The sequence below is a fragment of the Tachypleus tridentatus genome, chromosome 9 (assembly GCF_004210375.1).
Source record: "Tachypleus tridentatus isolate NWPU-2018 chromosome 9, ASM421037v1, whole genome shotgun sequence".
NCBI classification, from domain to species: Eukaryota; Metazoa; Arthropoda; class Merostomata; order Xiphosura; family Limulidae; genus Tachypleus; species Tachypleus tridentatus.
In genome coordinates this window covers 157713944-157733618 of record NC_134833.1, presented here as the reverse complement: position 1 = coordinate 157733618, position 19675 = coordinate 157713944, and the positions used below count along the sequence as shown (strand labels likewise).

Here is a 19675-nt window from a genome sequence, read left to right as displayed (position 1 = left end):
CAAGAATGTGTTAACAGAAACTGATGAAAGTGATTTAAAATCTATAATATTATCGCAAGATGGTAACAGTTTTAGAGATTCAGAAGATTAACAAAATGGAAAAGATAGTGAGGAAATAGAAATCCATACTCATCACAAGTGTTAAGTTATGTTAATTCTATCAAATTGTATGGAATAACAAACTTCGTGAAAAGACTGTAGAATTGGCATTCTCTTTTAACAGTATGAGAAACCCCATTAAAAACATGAAACAGTTGAAATTTGACACTTTATTCAAATAGATTTGATTAAGATTTTGTGTACTTGTGTATATTTTGAATGTCTATTTTTGTTCTTATTCTAATAAATATAGCATAAACAATAAAATAACTTTATTCACAAATGTCTTACTTCCCCTGAGCCAAGCAAGTATAATGTTCCACTGGAAAATTATATATAGTTAAGGAAATGCATGTTCACTGTCTAAGCTGAAAAACCTGCCTGGAAATTTTACTTGGTCCCATGCAATTCTGTCTTAGACAGGTTTTACTGTATTAAGTTTTCAGGTGTTGGTGGTAACTTGGGATCTTTCTAAGCTCTGTTGTCCAACTTTATAGATTTCTTTAATTTTTCCACAGTGATGAATTATGAATTATTTTGGTTGACTGTCCAATTGGTTTTCTATGATCTATCGTCTTTCTTGCCTTCACCAGTTTTCGACTGTCAACTAGTATTTTTATTCTCAGAAATCAAAAATTGGTTTTCTTTTGTAACAGTAACAACCGTGAACACGGAATGTTGTAATATTACATTTCATGCAACCTTCTTTAAATAAACTAATTTTGTTGTGTGTGTGTGTGTGTGTGTGTGAAATTAACATTTATTTTTATATACCATTGCTTTAACTTCCTTGTAGTTCAAACTATTCAAATTTATTATTATGTTTATGCAAACAAAAGAAACTATTGCCTTTTACCAAACACTTTAAAAATGAAATTCCTTTTAGTGTTTGAATAAATTATGACAACAAAAATATAACATAACCCACAAAGTTATACTGGTTACACGTAAACAAATAAATCATTACTAACAGTGTAAATGTAATACAACAAATTATTTTATTTTTCATGGACTAAATCATACAAGAAATTATAATTATAAAATTAGATATCTATTTACATAATTACCATTTTAACAAGATACAGAAATTCATTTTAAATCAATAGTTTGAAGTTTTAAGGTTAATGTTTGTGTCTTTTGTCTTCTCCAGTTCAAATAAACTTTGAATATTACTTAAAACCTTAAACATGGAAATAAATCACACTTTTTCAAATGAAACTTTGTGAATATACTGAATATTTTTTATGAATACATGAACATGTGTTAAGTACTCATAGTGTCTTATTATAGTTCAAAATATACATAAACCAACAACTGAAGCAAGAATTGCTATACGTACATTTACACTTGTAACAAAATTTGGAGTTCCTAAATATCAGACATGATTAACTCTTCTCCATTCTAGTTTCAATACATTGCATCTGTATTTATTCTTTCTTTGATAAAAAAAACAAACTGGTACTTAATGTTACATGAAATAAAGTTATTCAGTTGTAAATTCTATAACAAGTATTTCAAATTTTGAGAATATTCACATGTACAGAAATTAAATTACATATTTCTTTAACTCTTCTGATGAAAACAAATACACAAACCTAATTTTAGGGTTCAGAAAGCAGTCTGTGTAAAATGTAGCTTCAGATGTCTTCACACGCAACTTCCAAATATACATATCACTAACTCACGAAAGAAATCACCACACGTTAAATGAATACGTATCTTATTATCCAACACGCTTTCCTGTTCTATTTTCAGCTGTAATGACATTCTGCATAGCTATTAGAAAACAAATGCTGACTAACAGATGGAATATTCTGTTGGAACTGAAGCTCTATTAATATTTCAAAGCTGTTTTAGTGGGTTTATATGGAGCTGACCTGTGGTCCTTGATATCAAAAGAGTCATGACATTCCCTGAAAATATTACTTTATGTTCATAAAATAAAACACCACAGTTATATTTGATTCATAATACTTCCCAATACCTTTTCCTCTCTATATATAGTTCTCTTTCAATAACACATTTAAAAATTTCTTAGTGATATACAGAAACTGAGGCTCAATCAGTCCAAGTTTCATGACAGAAATATTAACTATGATATTCATTTTGGTACTGCAGGTAAAAAATTACATCATTATTACGCGACAGTTTCACCTAAACACAGTAACAGAACCTTAACAATAGGTTTTAATCAGCCATGAAATGTAAATCAGAGTATAACATAAGTGTTATTTTTAATGTCATCAGGTTTTATTATATTCTTTCTTCTCCATTTTATATGCAAATAAACCAAACACTTACTCGAAACATCTCATACAATACAGGTCTTCGTAACCTGGGCATTATATACCAACCACTTAAAACATCTCATACAATACAGGTCTTCGTAACCTGGGCATTGAATACCAACCACTTAAAACATCTCATACAATAAAGGTCTTCATAACCTGGGCATTATATACCAACCACTTAAAACATCTCATACAATAAAGGTCTTCATAACCTGGTCATTACGTAACAACTACTTACTTAAAACATAACATACAATAAAGGTCTTCATAACCTGGGCATTACGTAACAACTACTTACTTAAAACATAACATACAATAAAGGTCTTCATAACCTGGGCATTACGTAACAACTACTTACTTAAAACATCTCATACAATAAAGGTCTTCATAACCTGGGCATTACGTAACAACTACTTACTTAAAACATCTCATACAATAAAGGTCTTCATAACCTGGGCATACGTAACAACTACTTACTTAAAACATCTCATACAATAAAGGTCTTCATAACCTGGGCATTACGTAACAACTACTTACTTAAAACATCTCATACAATAAAGGTCTTCATAACCTGGGCATTACGTAACAACTACTTACTTAAAACATCTCATACAATAAAGGTCTTCATAACCTGGGCATTACGTAACAACTACTTACTTAAAACATCTCATACAATAAAGGTCTTCATAACCTGGGCATTACGTAACAACTACTTACTTAAAACATCTCATACAATAAAGGTCTTCATAACCTGGGCATTACGTAACAACTACTTACTTAAAACATCTCATACAATAAAGGTCTTCATAACCTGGGCATTACGTAACAACTACTTACTTAAAACATCTCATACAATAAAGGTCTTCATAACCTGGGCATTACGTAACAACTACTTACTTAAAACATCTCATACAATAAAGGTCTCCTTCACAGTCTAGACATCGCACAAGTGCATCTTCATTACATATGACACACCAGGGAAGCTCCTCCATCTGTTAAAATTATGTTTTTAACAATTTTGATACACAAAGTACTTATTGTGTTCTTGTATTTCACTGTTATTGCATAAAGAAACTTTAAATGTAAAGAAACTTTACATTGGCATTTTTAGTGGAGAAACAGTAAAACAAAAATTCAGTGATGTCGAGAAAACCCACTTGTAGAGAAATATATATGCAAAAATGGCTCGTTTGGGTTGAGAAAATATTTTACATAGAAGGTCGAAACGTTGTTCGCTCTTCTGTGTAAAATATTTTCTCAACCCAAACGAGCCGTTTTTGCATATATAAAACAAAAATTCATTCAAATATCAGAAGCAAGTAAACCATTTAATTCTAGCTAAATACAATTACACACTTTTCTGCTTTATATATACATACAATTTGGTATAATGCTTCCACAAATACAAAAATCATGAAGTCCAGATGAGTATAATGAATCACTTTCATATTTTTGTTTCCCCCAGATCTTACTGGACAACAATTAGAAACTCAATCAAAATCCCAAACAGTCTTTTTCAGTTCACTTTCTTAAGTGCCAATAGTTTATTTATTCATACCTATCTTTGTTCCAGTTTACTCCTTAGAGAAACAATTTTTTATATAAATTACAGTAGAATTTAAATAGGAGACATCTCCAACTGGAGCAATATAATCTTTCCTCTTGTAAGTTTGTGGAGAGCCTCAAAAAACAAGAAAATAATCTAATAAAAGAACTGTTTGATTACTACTTTTTCTATTCCTGGAAATCAGTGGAAAATCACCAGTAAAGTTTAGATTATTCTCAGATGAGAATCATATTTTTAGGATTGTGTAATTTTAAATGGAAAAGTAATCTTACGACCTCTCCACTTTCAGAGATGGCTATGTTGGAGCCTGAAGACTTTGTTGTTTTATTCTGATCATCCAATGGTTGAAGTTGTTTAAACTTCTCTTCAAGAGCAGCCTCATCAAGTATCTACAACAAATCATCCATAAGAAAACATTAAACTCCTTCAGTTGTAGAATTTTAAAAAAATGTTAAGATAAATCAATGTTATAAATGGGTAGTACATGTGACTGCTACACATCTGTGAATGCGATGTAACGATCATTTGGTACGTTCGTAATTCGTATAAAAAACGTAGCGATTAGTTGTTCACTAAATTCCTTTCACGTGCAGCAAATTTTCAAAACAAGTTACAAAAACACTCGTGAAGTATATAGAGAACATAAAACTCACAACTTTAGTTTAATACCTGTTCAACAACAGCATTGCACTTGTTTTCTTCTTCTTCTGTAGTCTCAAATGGAGATTTTTCACCTACACAAAATTAGGGCAGGGGGATAAAAATAAATGTATTTGAGGTATAATGTACATAGTTTAATAAAAAAGAAACAAATGGATTAGTCAAATATACACACTCATATAACTGATGTATGTAGAGAGAAAGAAACATAAATAAATGAAGTGTATATTTAGATAGTTCAATAGATAATTACTCTATACAACAAAGTTTTTGCTTCTTGAACACTGTTGACTTTTCCTTATAGATTTTTGGCTGCTGATCACAAAAATCACATCCAAATTTGCCCATCACGTACCGCTTCATCAAAATCTTCAGTTTTACCAGAACATTCCTACAATGGTAAAACGGTATCAGGGCAACTGGAATCCGTCAATGCTTGCTGACTACTGTTGGACACTGCAACGTGATACACCGGACGTTGAATACAAGCGAAAATCAGGAGCAAAACACTTTTAATTATGTTGAACTTAATAGCGTATTAGAAACATAAATGCAATTAAATACGTTATTGTCGGTAAACAGTTAACTGTCTATTTCTCAGAGTTTCTAAATGATGAAACAAAACCAAAACTATATTTGTGCATACCTACCAGGTGTCTGTCATAATCAGCAAAAACTTTTCAGGAAGCAAAACTTTTCAAAAATATTGTTGTACAGTGTTATCGGCCTGAAACACTAAACAAATATATTAGCACTAATTTACTTCTATTATAAATGAAATATATCACTGTTTATCTGTAGTTAAGCACAAAGCTACATAACTGACTATTTTAGCTGTACCGACCAAGAGTATAGAAAACCTAATTTTTAGCACAGGGGAGATTGATAATTTATTGTTGACAAGCTTAGTTACAATAATACTTAAGAGGCCAGAAAATACACACACATAGTAAAACTGAACGAGATATTTGGAGACTGAAAAATAGCGATGTAGCAAAGATAATAAAAAACATGAATTATACTACCTAACAGAGTCTCAACTAGTAACAGACACATCAGTGAAATCAGGCTCATATTCCATGACATGAAATAAAAAGTTTGAGGAACAAATAATTACCAGTTTTAGATGGTAATACATAACTTTAATATCCCAAAACAAAGTCTAAAAGAAAACTAAGACACTGAAGTTAATAGTACCTTCTAATTGTTTCTTTTTCTTAAGTTCACTAAGTGCCTCTTGAACTGCCTTGTTTTGACCTAGATCTGCAAGTTCTTTTTTGGCAATGGCATCCAGTTGTTCAGATTCTGTTTTCAACTGTTTATTTAGTTCATCTAAATCAACATTTTCTTCTTCTTGTTGGTGTTTTGAGTTCACTTGTCTTTCCACCAGAATTAAATCCTATGCAAGAAAAATATTCACTGATAACACTGTTTTCATTTTTAAACTCTTCCAATGGTTTTGGTTTCTTTTTAAGTATTACACTATTTTCAGAAGACCGGCAAGGTGTCTTTACTCCTTCTGTTGTAAGTGTGAACTACACAACCTCTGAAGTTAGAATGTTTAATTCTGATCATGAAGAGCAAGAACAGTAATATTTGATAATGCTGGTGATCCGGTGGTAAATCACTGTTCAGAAATGATGAACATGCTCAAAACCAATACTTCTAAAGTTCCATAAACAATTTCTAAACACAACAGCAATAATTATAACTTTAAAACCTACAATGGAAGAGTTGACTGTTTACTATCATTATGATAAAAAATTTTGTCTATCTGTGTGTTGTTATTACAGTGAAAGATTACGGCTGCTTGTTGTTATTAAAGTGAAAGATTATGGCTGCCTGTGTAATTATAATAACCAAAAAAATAATAGTTACAGATGCTACAGAGCCTGAAGGCTGTGGTTCATCCTCTCCACGTAATCTTGCTAATCGAGCTGCTATTTCATCCTCAGGCTTAGGTCTTCGAGAGTCAATTTCTACCTCTTCCTGAACCTCCTTCAACAGATCATCAACCATCTCTGACTCCGTATGATGCTCAGCTTCTCGGAAAACCTAAAATAAACATAGAATCAAGTATACTGTTTGTTCAAATATTTTACTGAGTGAAAACAAAACAGAAAATACATAGAAGCGATGATGCACCATGACAAGAAGCCACCAGTAAAATGTGATTCTGGACTTAAAAAGGAAAAGAAATCTTTACTGACTAGAAACAAGCTTACTTACAAAACGTGATGACTCAAGTCTTAATAGCCAAGAAAACCAGTCAATTATAGAACTGAAAATCTTTAAGTTACAAACAGGTTAAAACTCGTGTCAATGGCAGTTTTTCATGATTTGCCCCTTCTGAAATATTTTCTTATCACTATCAACTTTCATGCAGTTTCAATTATCTTAAAATACAAAATATGTAACAAGAAAATACTTACTGTGATAGGAGGAGCTGAGTACTTTTTAGGATCCATTCCCTTCAGTTTTGCTAGCCTATCCTGCAGTTCTGTCTGAGATATAGTAGGTCCTGTCACAAGTGAAAAATGTGTCCTTTATGTCACTAAAGAATACAACAATTCCATTTCTAGCCATTTTTGTTCCCCATTATGACTTTAGTTCCATTAAATTATAGGTCATCTGGTAATGTTGTAAGTCCAAAAGGTTTACATATGGGAGAGAGGTTCACACTCTTGACCCCCCAGAGTGCAAGTCAAGCATCTTAACCACCAGATGCCACACACTTCTAGCCATTAATAATACAATTAACAAGCTGCTGAGAAGAATCAATAGCACGTTCAATATGGTAAAGTGTTCAACCATTTTCTCATCAACTTATTTTTACCCTTAATTTAGTTCTAGTCTTAGTTGGAGAGAGAGAGGGTCTAGTGGTTATAAAAGAAATTTTCAGCTAAGTTCACATATCTCACTTCTTATATATTTGAAAATTTCTTTAGGTATTTATACTTACCTCAAAAAGATAACTGAATCATTTTATGATGCATACAATTATTTACAACTTTATAAAACACAATACAGTAAGCTTGTAATGGAATAATAATAATAAAATGAAAGGAGTCAAAGTTGTATACCAATGTTTCTTTACCAACCATTTAAACAAATTAACTTATGTGACACAAGTACATTTCTAAGTCTAACAAATGTGACCAACATTACACTTAACTGGAAATGTTTTTTTTCTGAGTCTCTTAACTAGTCCACTATGTATTCAGAATTGGAGTTTTTGGCATTGAAATATAAATGAACTGGACAGTCGCACATGGCAGACAAAAAGGAGAAAAGGTTGAAAATGGAGGTTACAGAGGATACTCATATGACATTTTCAAACTGTTTAAAGCACAAAAATATTTCTTAATGTGAATATCACCTCACACCCTGACTTGTCAGATCTCTAGCCATATTTATGTTGACATCTGACAAACACCTACTTACAGAAAAACAACACTTCTGTAACAAAAATACACACTGTTGATAAATGCTTGCCATATTTTATGAAGACAGTGTTGGTTCACTGGACTGACCTCATACACATTCAATTAAACAGCATAAACAAAATCCTGCTGTCAGGCTATGCTCTACTGACTTTTATCACGTACCTTTCTTGTCATTTGTCTTCACTATATTCACCCATTTCTGAACCCTTTGTCCACTTTCAATGAACTTTTGTTACTTTATTGGTATTAACTGTTATATTTCAGTCCATTAGTCCACACTCCATTCAAAATTAACAAAAAGAACAGGGTATCAACTGGAAGTCTGATAAAACTGGGAACATTCACTCTCACTGTGATGTACTTTAGAGGGCTAATCAAACTAGAAGTAAATTTAGGTATTTTTAAAAAGCTGGTCAACATTACAACAGGACTACATACATTAAAATAATGTAGTTTACACTAACTCAATAACACTGTTGATCTCTACCTAAACAGAAATATCTGTTTCTATTACATCAAAACATAAACAGTCTACACTGCCTGTTGTCTACGTCTATTACATCAAAACATAAACAGTCTATGTAACTAAAAAGTAGACAACATAGAATACATCACTCATACCTCGTAGTTTTCACTTAGGAAGCACCTTGTTTCTGATTCTGAAACTCAATGTAACAGAAACTTAAAGTTATTATTATGAAGAAGCATAGATACAGACCACATACAAAAAAACTTGTTATGAAACTTAGTGACCTTTAGCCTTTTCTTCCTTAAGCTTCTGAAGTCTTTCGGCTATTGCTACATCTTTTGAAGAAAGTCGACGGAGACTTTGTGGACCTGTTACATCATTTCGAGAACAAGTGCTTCCTACAGAATGTCTATTTTGTAAAGCTTCCATCCTCCTGCAAACAATCAAATGAGTTAACCAACATATACAGACAGATGCACAAATACTTTCACATGTATCAGAATAGTTCTTAACATTAAATTTTACACACGTGAAGAGACAAGGTGAGTGATATACGATCACTGGCCCATCAAGGTCATCCCTAAACCAAAAAATGACTGTCCAAACACCTAATAATTATTCTGAATTACAATAAAATGTAAGACCAAAATTCTAAGCCTTTTTCAGAGTTTAACGGTCTCTACAGGCTTAATCAAACTGGCTGAGCTTATTCTAAAAATGACCTTTTCAGTTTCCATACTATAATTTCTAAAATAATTTGTGTCTCTTCACAGAAGTCTACAAGCTTTCAGCATGCATTAAGAGTCTTTGTTGACAAAAAATTAGAATATATAACAAAGTAATTTCACTAAAACATTCTCCAGGAACATATTAGAATCAGTGTTGACTGCTTCAAGTGCAAAGTGGTTTTTCATCTTTAGATTAGAAATACTCTTCATCTGAAAGCTTTCAAATTTCACTAGCACAACCCATAAAACCTCCTCAATAAAAAAAAGTTTTTGTTTTTTTCAAAAATCTTTATATTTTGTCGATATTTTCCCCACCCCAATTCTGTACAAGCTTGGTCAATTTGTGTAAATGTTAACAGCTTTATAAGGACAAATTAAGTAATGAAGAAGAAACATAAATTTACCAAAATATGAAGTTTTTTATTCTGGCTAGTTTTAACCTATTATGTGCATTATTTTCAAGATTATACTGTGTATGTTGTGTGTGTGTGTGTGTGTGTGTGTATACAAATTCTAATGAAAAATGCTATTCACAATGGTTTCAGTGGAAAACCCATATCATTGTTTACAAGTCTGTTACCTTGTGTATTTCACTAGCTTCTCTAATATTTCTTTAGGGAAAATATTTTGGTTCTGAAATGAGTTTCATTTCTGTGAATGTGATTACATGGTTATTTTGGTATACCAAAGCAGTGACAACTGACTGTTCTAAACAGTGGCTGTGTATACCCAAAGCAGTGACAACTGACTATGTATACCCGAGCAGTGGCAACAGACTGTTCTAAACAGTGGCTGTTATATTCATGTTTCACATTCAACAACCATTTAGTTTGACTTTTGTATACTTTGTCACATGATCCTGGATTGAGTATATTCCTTGTTCCTGGAAACTGTTGATGAAGTCTCTCCCTTTATCCAGTTTACTTGAAAGTTTTCCAGTAGGTTTCAAAATTGGTTTGATTTGGTTTTTTATATATACTGTACCTATTTTATTTAAGACATATCTTGTTTTACCCACAGTCATGGCAAAAGTTAAACAAAAAAATGTGACCTCTAACTAATGAATGCAAATTTCCTGTAAAGTTTTTTTTATCAATGCTATAAAGTGTAACTACCAATTTCACAACCATTTTCAATTTCACTCCTTTGAGACACATGCTCAATCCAATTTTGGCCACACCTTTTTTCGTACTTATGGTATGCTTTTATTAGATTTCTATTTAACCTACCAAGACAGATCTTAAAGACCATGTCATTACATCTGTATCATACATTAAACATTTTATTGAACTACCATTTTATGAAAACAATTCATTAAGTGTGGTATCAAATTAGACTATAATTCAGATTTTGGTATTAAACATTATTAGTTAATTTCATTATCTACAAGTAAATATTTAAAAAAACACATCCTAAATATTGATTTTTATGGTCATATGGTATGTTGAAAAACAGCACTGATTCAAATTAGATGTTTTTGATGTCCATGTACAAAGTCTATAGTTTTGTACAAATTAGGAACTCAAATTACTACTACTGACAAGTTAGAAAACAAGAACCTCCCATTGTTTCTATTTTCCAAAATATTAATATATTTATTCAACTGACCAAGATGACCTTTCTCACCTCTTCCATTTTAGACAATATCTGCTTACATAGACCTACTTTCCCCAAATGCATGTATATAACCAATCAAAAGCTCAGAATGTCCCCTTAGTGTTTTTCTCAGCCTCTGCACATTATTTGCAGACAACACATTCCTTTCATGTCAAATTCCAAATAGTAAGGTAAAATGTTAATGAGCTCAAAAACCTCATTGTTTACACCATAATACATCTTAGTTACTAAACTTGATAAATCATAATGGAATGCTATAGTACTGATCTAGTAATTTTTGATATTTTGTTATTTCAAATTGCATATATAAAAAACCTAAAACATATTAATTTTTTTTACATTATCCATATGCAAAATCTGATAAGGCTTAGCAACTTGAGCAATAAACAAACAAATACTGAGTTCATAACTAGAAGAGATAATTATTTTCTATAGTTCTTTACTTATTGTTCTATGTTTAAGAAAAATAACTGAAGTTTAAAAACTTATTTATAAATATTATGAAATGTATTTATATATATGATGTATTATAACCAAAATGTAACTGCATTTTACAAAATATTGGTCCACTAGAATGCAGCCAAAACATATTCCTTTGTAAATGCCAGTTTTATATTCTAATACAGTAACAGGAGTGCACATGCACTGTATCACTGCAACTCTTGTAATGGTAGTCAAGAAGGGCTGAAAGGTAAATTGATAAATATATGTTGATGTATAATGTTATGAGATTTAAGCCATTTAGACTAAACATTTGTATTTTTGTGTCATTATCTGTAGTCATTATACAATGAAAAAAGCATAATTTATATTTATTTCTCAATTTTTTGTGTTGGTTACAAGGTTGGTCAAATCAACCCAATACATAAGGAGATACAATAGTGTAAATAACAAATAAAGTATAAAGTTAAAAAAGAAATGGATAATTATATGGAGGTTATAAAGATTTTGCATGTAAAATATGAAAATTTTCTTACAGATAAAAATACTCTGAACTTAAAATAAAATTACTTTAAATGCTGGACAGTCAACATTCAAAAAGAAAAAATGAATGAGGAAAATGTTACTTAAAAAGCCTTACAAGTTAATAAAATCTGCTATTTTGCATATGAAAGCCTTATAATGTTTACTGATAAACTACAAAATATTGAGATGATATGCCTACTGTATTAAAACTGTAAGTACAAAATGGATGCAAGACTGGTACCTGGGATCAAACTTGTAGTGAAAGAATTAATTGGATAGTTGAAATAATCAAAAATAGTAATCATTGAAAATCTTTATTCTGACTAGTTCATAATTTTAGTGACAACCAACTTCATGTTAATTTTTATTAATCAATTAAACCATCTAGTTCCTTTTACAAATAAGACAAATTGATTTGTACCACTTCAAACACATATTTATGAAATATTAAAATACACACCAACAACTCATAGGCAGAAGAAAATGTTACAAGAAGGAAAAAATACAGGCAGAACACTTTAATATACATTACATACATACTAAAGACCTGAAAACCTTGACACTTACCTTTTTAAGGCTAGGGGTGGACTGTATCTTATATTTGTCTGCTCGGAGTCACCTCTAAATATTCACAGAAAAAATCTTACAGAGTGCATGTTACTATTCATGTTAATAATACTTAAAATACAAATCAACTAAAATTACTCAAAGAGTTATAATCTTTGTCAAACACATTAATTGCAATGTGAAAACAATTAGTTTAATAAAAAGTGCAAACAATAGTGAACAATGTTCCATTATTCTGATTTGTAATAAGGTTCCTTGACTGAAAGCTGATCACATATTTATAATTACCCTTAACAGGATAACTATTCTTTACACTTTTTACTTTTATTTTACCATCTTTCTGTCGTTATATACATAGTCTGTTCCCCCAACATTTCCATGCAAGTGTTAGGTGTGTATGTATATTAGTCTATCTGCTGAGTCCACCGAGGAGAATTGAACCCCTGATTTTAGCATTGTAAATCTGTAGATTTACTGCTGTACCAGCAGAGGACCAAGTGTTAGGTTGGAACAAGCAGAGTGAATTCACGATAAAATCACTGCAGAATTTTGCTTAAGTCTATTACTGCAATCACTAAACAATTATAAAAATAAGTAGTAAATTTTTCAAATCATGTTTGCTGGTGGGTCAGTGGTGAATTTATGAACTTACAGTTCTAAAATTTGGGGTTTGATTCTCCCATGTTTGATGCAGCAGACAGACCAATCTGGCTTTACTCTAAGACAACTAAAGGAATTTCTATTTTTTTTTTTTTCACAAAATGACCTGTACTTTTCAGATAACTTTTCTATTACAATCTATGTTTCACTACCGTGGCTTCATAAGAACTGTGCAAATTTTGAGCAATGCAAAATGATATGTGAAATTATTAAATAACTTTTCATGGGTTCAAAGTGTCTAAACTCATCCACTGTGAATTGAAAATTCTGAAAAAGTTTCACTGACATAAAAAGAACATAAATGTTATTTAATTTTCAAACATTTCCTGCAGCACCAATCGGAATCATTTAACATTAAAATTTATAAACACACAATAAGCACAGTGGCATCAGACCATTCAGGTTAATGGCATTTTCCAACAGCTTCTTCTCAACTTTAAGTATCTCCAGTGCTGATCACAAGTCATAACATCTAAGAAACTATTGTCATTTTTAAGTGTGGTTAAAGTAAAATGCAACAACAAGAAGTTCAAATGCCACAGTCAATGAGAACCTATAAGCTCTTTAAAAATATTGATCACTGAATTCATTTTAACCCTAGAATTATTACCCTATGTAGACTCCATCAGCTTCTTAAACCATTTTTATTCAATACAACAAATTACTTGAAGGTCCTTAATAATAATCAAGTCATAAAAAATGTTTAAAATAACATTTCACTCAAACCCAGAGCAGCTTTTGGAAAATTTTTTAACCTAAACAACTAAAAATATAAAAATCACTGAATATAATGGTAAATGTGGACCCAAAGCATTAGTGAACAATGTTCAGTGATACACTCATTAAAGTAAAAAAAAGTCTCTTACTTGGTTAGTATATCAAAACACATGTTACAGACATTTTGTTTATGCTGTTGATTCACATTGGGCACTATGGTCTTCTTACAGCAACACTTTCCACAAAAGGCAAACCCACAGTTCTTACATCCATACTACGAAAGACAGAATTAAAATTTGAGTTGAAATACCTTCAGGAAAATACTTTGTACTTGTTTCTCAGTTCTTGCATTTTGTATCTAACTTTTTAAAATTTTAAAATATTCCAATTTGCATACTGTATGTTACAGTACAATCTACATGTCCACAAACTTAACTGTAATTTAATTTGTAATAAGTTGTTTTTAAACATGGTTCCTCCTTCCCCCGTTCAGAAAAAAATAATATGATATAAAAAATAATTTGAAAAATAAAGCATGATGAAAATGTTTTCAGCAACCCAATAACCAAATTTAACACCACTCCACACTTTAATACCAACGTTTTAACAATGCATCTTTGTCAATAAGTCAAGAAACTGAAAAACCACACACAACATAGAGTAAGGTTTGGTAATGGCAGACATCTTGTAATACAATATATTACACAAGAACTATGCTGGAAATTAAGTTTTAATTTTCTCAAAAATTACTTTAACTATTAGTTTAAAGGAATACCAAAACTCTACTATAATTGTCTCCTTTTTTTTTAATAAACTGGTATCAACAGATAAATTAAACTCTTTACATGACAAATATTTCAATATTTTTGAGTTTGTAACCTATATAACTGTGCTGGTATTCTAACACTTCTGATATAGGAGGATGTTTTTATGACATTAACCAGTCTCTTGTAAAACTAAACCTACTTCAATATTCAGTCAATATCTAATTCAAATTCAACTATACCATTTATGTTACAATATACTATAAACAGCTAATGGCTGCCACTATGAGTTAAAGCTTTGTTACCTGGAAATTAACAATTAAAATAGGTTCAAATAAATTACTACAATAAAACAGTTGTCAAAAGGTTAACAGCTGAAACTGTTAAGCTTAGAAACTTCCTGTTCAATGCTGTAGATGACACATGGTTTTACATATTTTATTTCATGTTTTCAATATTTTTAATTTCACTATCTTAATGACTACACTCAAAGAACCAAGTCTACTGTTAAGGTGAATAACTTATAAAATTTAGAAGGTTATGAAATACAAAACTAGGAAAGCAAAAAATTATTTAGAAGATCACTTTCAGCTAAGTAAAGGGTTTGAAATTCAAAGACAAATATTCAGCTTGAATACCTTATACAAAAACAGTTGTTTTTTTATTTTCACAAAATTTGACAATAAAGGTTTGCCTACTTACATAGCTTATAGTGTGTATAGTTTCACAGATTTAGGGTTAATATTACTACAGTAATGACACAAGTTAACACATCAAAATAAATAGGATGGTTACATACATATAATTTAAGGAATCACGATTTCATCTGAGTAAAAAAATGAAACACAATGTTTACTTCAGCAAAACTGTAATTTATAACAAATACTGTGAAAAAACAGTTACAAGGAAACACACTGCGGTATGTGTACCACAAGGGTGAAAGCCACATTATACTGGTATACATGTGATACTACGCACCCATGAAGTAAAAACAGTCCAGAACTATTATCTTAAAACTAATCACGTATATATCCTATGAAGTAAACAGTCCAAAACTATTATCTTAACACTAGTCACACATATATCCTATGAAGTAAAAACAGTACAGATGAATTATTACTTAAACAAGGAGAAAATACATACCTCTTTTCTGAATATTCCAAAAGTTGTTCCACAGCCATGACAAGACATTTTTCTGAAATAAACTTTTACATGGTTCAAAACATCATGGGCTATAGGTAACAGTACTTAAACTTGTATATAAATTTTACAGTTTATATATCCAATTAACACTAATTGTTGAACCATCTGCTCAACACTATTTTAATAGTATTTAATAGTGATACTTTTAAATTCTAGTCCAACTTCTGTTAAAATATAGTTGTAGCATTTATATTAGCAAACTACAGTAACACTTGTAACGTGATGTAGTTACTAAGTTTATACAGCATAATGTTCATGTTAGGCTAAGACACTACTGTCATACCATACTTCTGTACTAGCAGAATTTATTTACAGTTCTATAAACAATGTAATGTTGCTCTATCATTACTTACCACGTACAGAATATCCACAGGGGAAATTAGTAAGATACTGAATACAGTTTAATAATGAAATTAAATTTCAGCTAATTCCAACTGTATTGTCAAGTTAGGCAGATATTATGTTTAATATTTGTAAATGAAAGAAAACACATTTATCACAACTTGGATGACACATTTAACATAGTTACAAATTCACTCAACAGCACAAATGAAGAAAAGCATCCATCAAACTAGTGCTCCATTAATGACAGTAAAACTGGTATTACATAGCAATAGTATTCTTGGGTCTGCTTATAAAGATACCAATTACAAATCAACAGAGATAATTATACAAACATTAGTTAGGCTTAACTTGGAATACTTTATACAGCATTAACTAAGAAAGGACACTGATTTAAGATAAAGGTTTCCATGAGGGCTAATAGGAACAGGATGACTCCAGGGATGAAAAGCTTATCATATAAACATGGATCAAAATATAGTATTTTTTCTCAAGAAAAGATGAGTTACAGTTACTGTTTTTACTGACAAAAAAAGCAAGATATTATCTTGTGGAGATTGTGACAGAATAGAAAACAGACTTCTCACTTGTTTGAGAACAGTGAAACAATACAATATTAAAATGTGGAAAAACAAGGAGCTATGTAGTATGTTTCAGTTAAGATCGTTTTATTTTTTAGCACTAATAGTAATAGGATCTCCAGTATGTTGAACAAGTTGCTATTGGCAATGTAAGAAAGGGATCAAACATTTTTTCTGAGAAATAAATGGTTGTTTTGCCTTACTGAAGGTCTAAACAGTACACTATTTGTCCACACACTGTACTACTATATTACAAGTCTAAAGAGGTTATAATTTCATTGTACAGGTCAATGGTTAAGCCACATTTAGAATATTGTGTTCAGTCTTGCACTCCTTACCTTAGGAGAGACATCAAACTGTTGTAAAGGGTTCATAGAAGGGTTACTATGAAGGTTACTGGTACATGAAATGGAGGGACTGTCATATGATTGGAGGCTGAAATCTCTTAAATTGTTTCCTCTTGAAAAAAAGAAGTTGAGGAGACATGATCGAGTCATTTAAGGTTATAAACGAAACTGATAGTGTTAATGTATCTTTTTCACATTTAACAGTGGAAATAGTGGTACTAAGGGACACAAATATACATTTTGACAGGGTAGGAGTCATCTTCAGCTGAGACAATTTCATTTTTCTAACAGGGTGCTTGCCTTTGGAATAGGTTGTCTTCAAACGTTGTACAGCCACAAAATTTAAATGTGTTTAAAGAAAAGTGTGATAAGTATATGAATGATAAGGGGTGGCTTTAAGGTGTGTGTGTTTCTAAGTTAATTTTGTTTAGAGTGAGGAACAATCCAGAAGGACCGACCAACAGGTCTCATGTTGTCCCAGAACGTTACGTAATTACGAATGACTCATCTTCTCAAACTTTTAGCAAACAAGGGTAACAACTTTACAACGGCCGACAGAACCACTACTCTTCAGAAACTTCTAATAGTAGTCTTGCAAATTTATAGTTATAGAAAACTGTAATTTAGTACAAACTTACATATAAAAAATTTACAAGTTTAATGCCTGATAAGTCAGCTTATTTTAAGTTTTAGATTGTCCAAAGAACTGGTTACGTTGTTTACTCTTACGCACAAAAAAAGTTAATTTACCTTATCAACAATTAACAACACTCACCACAATTTCGACTGCACCCAAACTATACCACTCCCTCTGCTGAGAAGAAATAAAACAGTATCAACTTGACTCTATTTAATACACCATAACCACAAGCTCTTATATCTATGAATTTTGATGTATACAAACTAAAATTGGTACAGATACCAGGACTCTGAATCACGCTTGTAACGTTTTTTTTTTTCCTTTTTTCAGTTTACTACATTAAAACAAGTATTCGAAAATTAAGCTTTTTCCTTTATGTTCAATACATATGTGCACAACTACAAACCTAAACAAATTTAGTGATCCCTCTTTAAACTTCATCACTGTATGACTACTACTGACATCCTTTCGATAATTACCGGTAAGTTTACGGACTTAGAACGCAAATAGCCTATTATGTATCTTTGCTCTAAAACAAGCAAAATAAAATTAGTAGTGTTTTGTTGAGAAGATAAGGTACTAGATAGAAATTAAGAGTGCACCCTCTATTCGCAGCGAAGCCACCGAGAATTTGGTGTCTTACTAAATAAATAGCTTCTCGGTTGCCTACCCTTTACGCCGGACCCGAGAAAGGTATCAATGATTTTTTTGTCTGTGGAGCTACTACTTCAGCTTCCGATTTCACAGTAAAGTAACCAGTTACGAGAGTAACTGAAGTGTTACTAAGTGCTTAAAAGATTCAGAGTTCTTGCCACAAGCATGGTAATTTTCAACGTTTCAGTATGATATCGATTATGATTTTCTTTCTTGTTTTTAGGCTCGGCAAGGCCAAGCGTGTTAAGGCGTGCGACTCGTAATCTGAGGATCGCGGGTTTGCATCCCCGTCGCGCCAAACATGCTCGCTCTTTCAGCCGTGGGGGTGTTATAATGTACAGTCAATCCCACTATTCGTTGGTAAAAGAGTAGCCCAAGAGTTAGCGGTGGGTGGTGATGACTAACTGCCTTCCCTCTAGTCTTACACTGCTAAATTAGGGACGGCTAGCACAGATAGCCCTCGATAAGCTTTGTGCGAAATTCAAAAAACAAACAAACTTTCTTGTTTTTCAAGACAGTTGGAAATTCGGGGCCATGCCAAATATAGCTGGGACACGAACCCCTTGTACCAATGCCTAGCAACGCTTTTGAACAAAACTAAAATAAAACAACTAAAACTTTTATAGCATAGGCAAAGAAAAAAATGGTATTATGAAATAACTGAAGTGATTCGGGATAATTTTATGGAACTGATTTAAAAAATGTGATCAGAATTTGTCTATCGCCCTCTAGACTTTTAGTTATTGTAATATCTAAGTATTTTACCATGTATTCAATTCAGGCCAAGCGCGTAAGGCGTGCGACTCGTAATCCGAGGGTCGCGGGTTCGCGCCCGCGTCGCGCTAAACATGCTCGCCCTCCCAGCCGTGGGGGTGTATAATGTGACGGTCAATCCCCCTATTCGTTGGTAAAAGAGTAGCCCAAGAGTTGGCGGTGGGTAGTGATGACTAGCTGCCACTTCCCTCTAGTCTTACGCTACTAAATTAGGGACGGCTAGCACAGATAGCCCTCGAGTAGCTTTGTGCGAAATTCCAAAACAAACAAACATTCAATTCAAAACAATAAATTTTTAATGGATAATGGGTATACATTTTTGATAACTTCAAACATTTACTGTATTGTACTGGTGCAAAATTATATTGTCCATATATGCTATTTGTTTTCGATATAACTGTACCGAATTGCACTACTTTTTCTTCATTCCCATACTCACCTGTTCCGTCCAGAAATCACAAAACCCTCAGATTGTTTTTAAAATATTTTAAACTCTAGTTCTGTAAATATAAATTATTTTATATTTTTTTAGAATATCATTTGAAATGCTGACTCCCTCCAGTTCAAGTAAAGTCTGAAAGTA

General features: G+C 31.7%; 1 protein-coding gene across 7 annotated transcripts; it reads right to left on the bottom strand.

Moving 5' to 3' along the window:
• Positions 1 to 1078: 1078 nt before the first annotated feature.
• On the bottom strand, positions 1079 to 17889 carry LOC143226767 (abscission/NoCut checkpoint regulator). Of its 7 annotated transcripts, none has more exons than XM_076458159.1 (12): positions 17800 to 17889; positions 15695 to 15746; positions 13937 to 14061; positions 12411 to 12464; positions 8817 to 8965; positions 7050 to 7138; positions 6496 to 6672; positions 5815 to 6016; positions 4627 to 4691; positions 4230 to 4346; positions 3288 to 3382; positions 1079 to 2012 (listed from the first exon to the last, which is right to left on the bottom strand). In XM_076458159.1, the coding sequence occupies exons 2-12, from the start codon at positions 15740 to 15742 to the stop codon at positions 1934 to 1936; spliced, it is 1200 nt and encodes a 399-aa protein (XP_076314274.1). In that variant the 5' UTR covers positions 15743 to 15746; positions 17800 to 17889; the 3' UTR covers positions 1079 to 1933. The 7 variants fall into 7 exon arrangements, with proteins under 7 accessions (XP_076314274.1, XP_076314277.1, XP_076314275.1 ...); XM_076458162.1 differs by having other exon boundaries at positions 4233 to 4346; XM_076458160.1 differs by having other exon boundaries at positions 17775 to 17865.
• Between the last annotated feature and the right edge of the window lie 1786 nt (positions 17890 to 19675).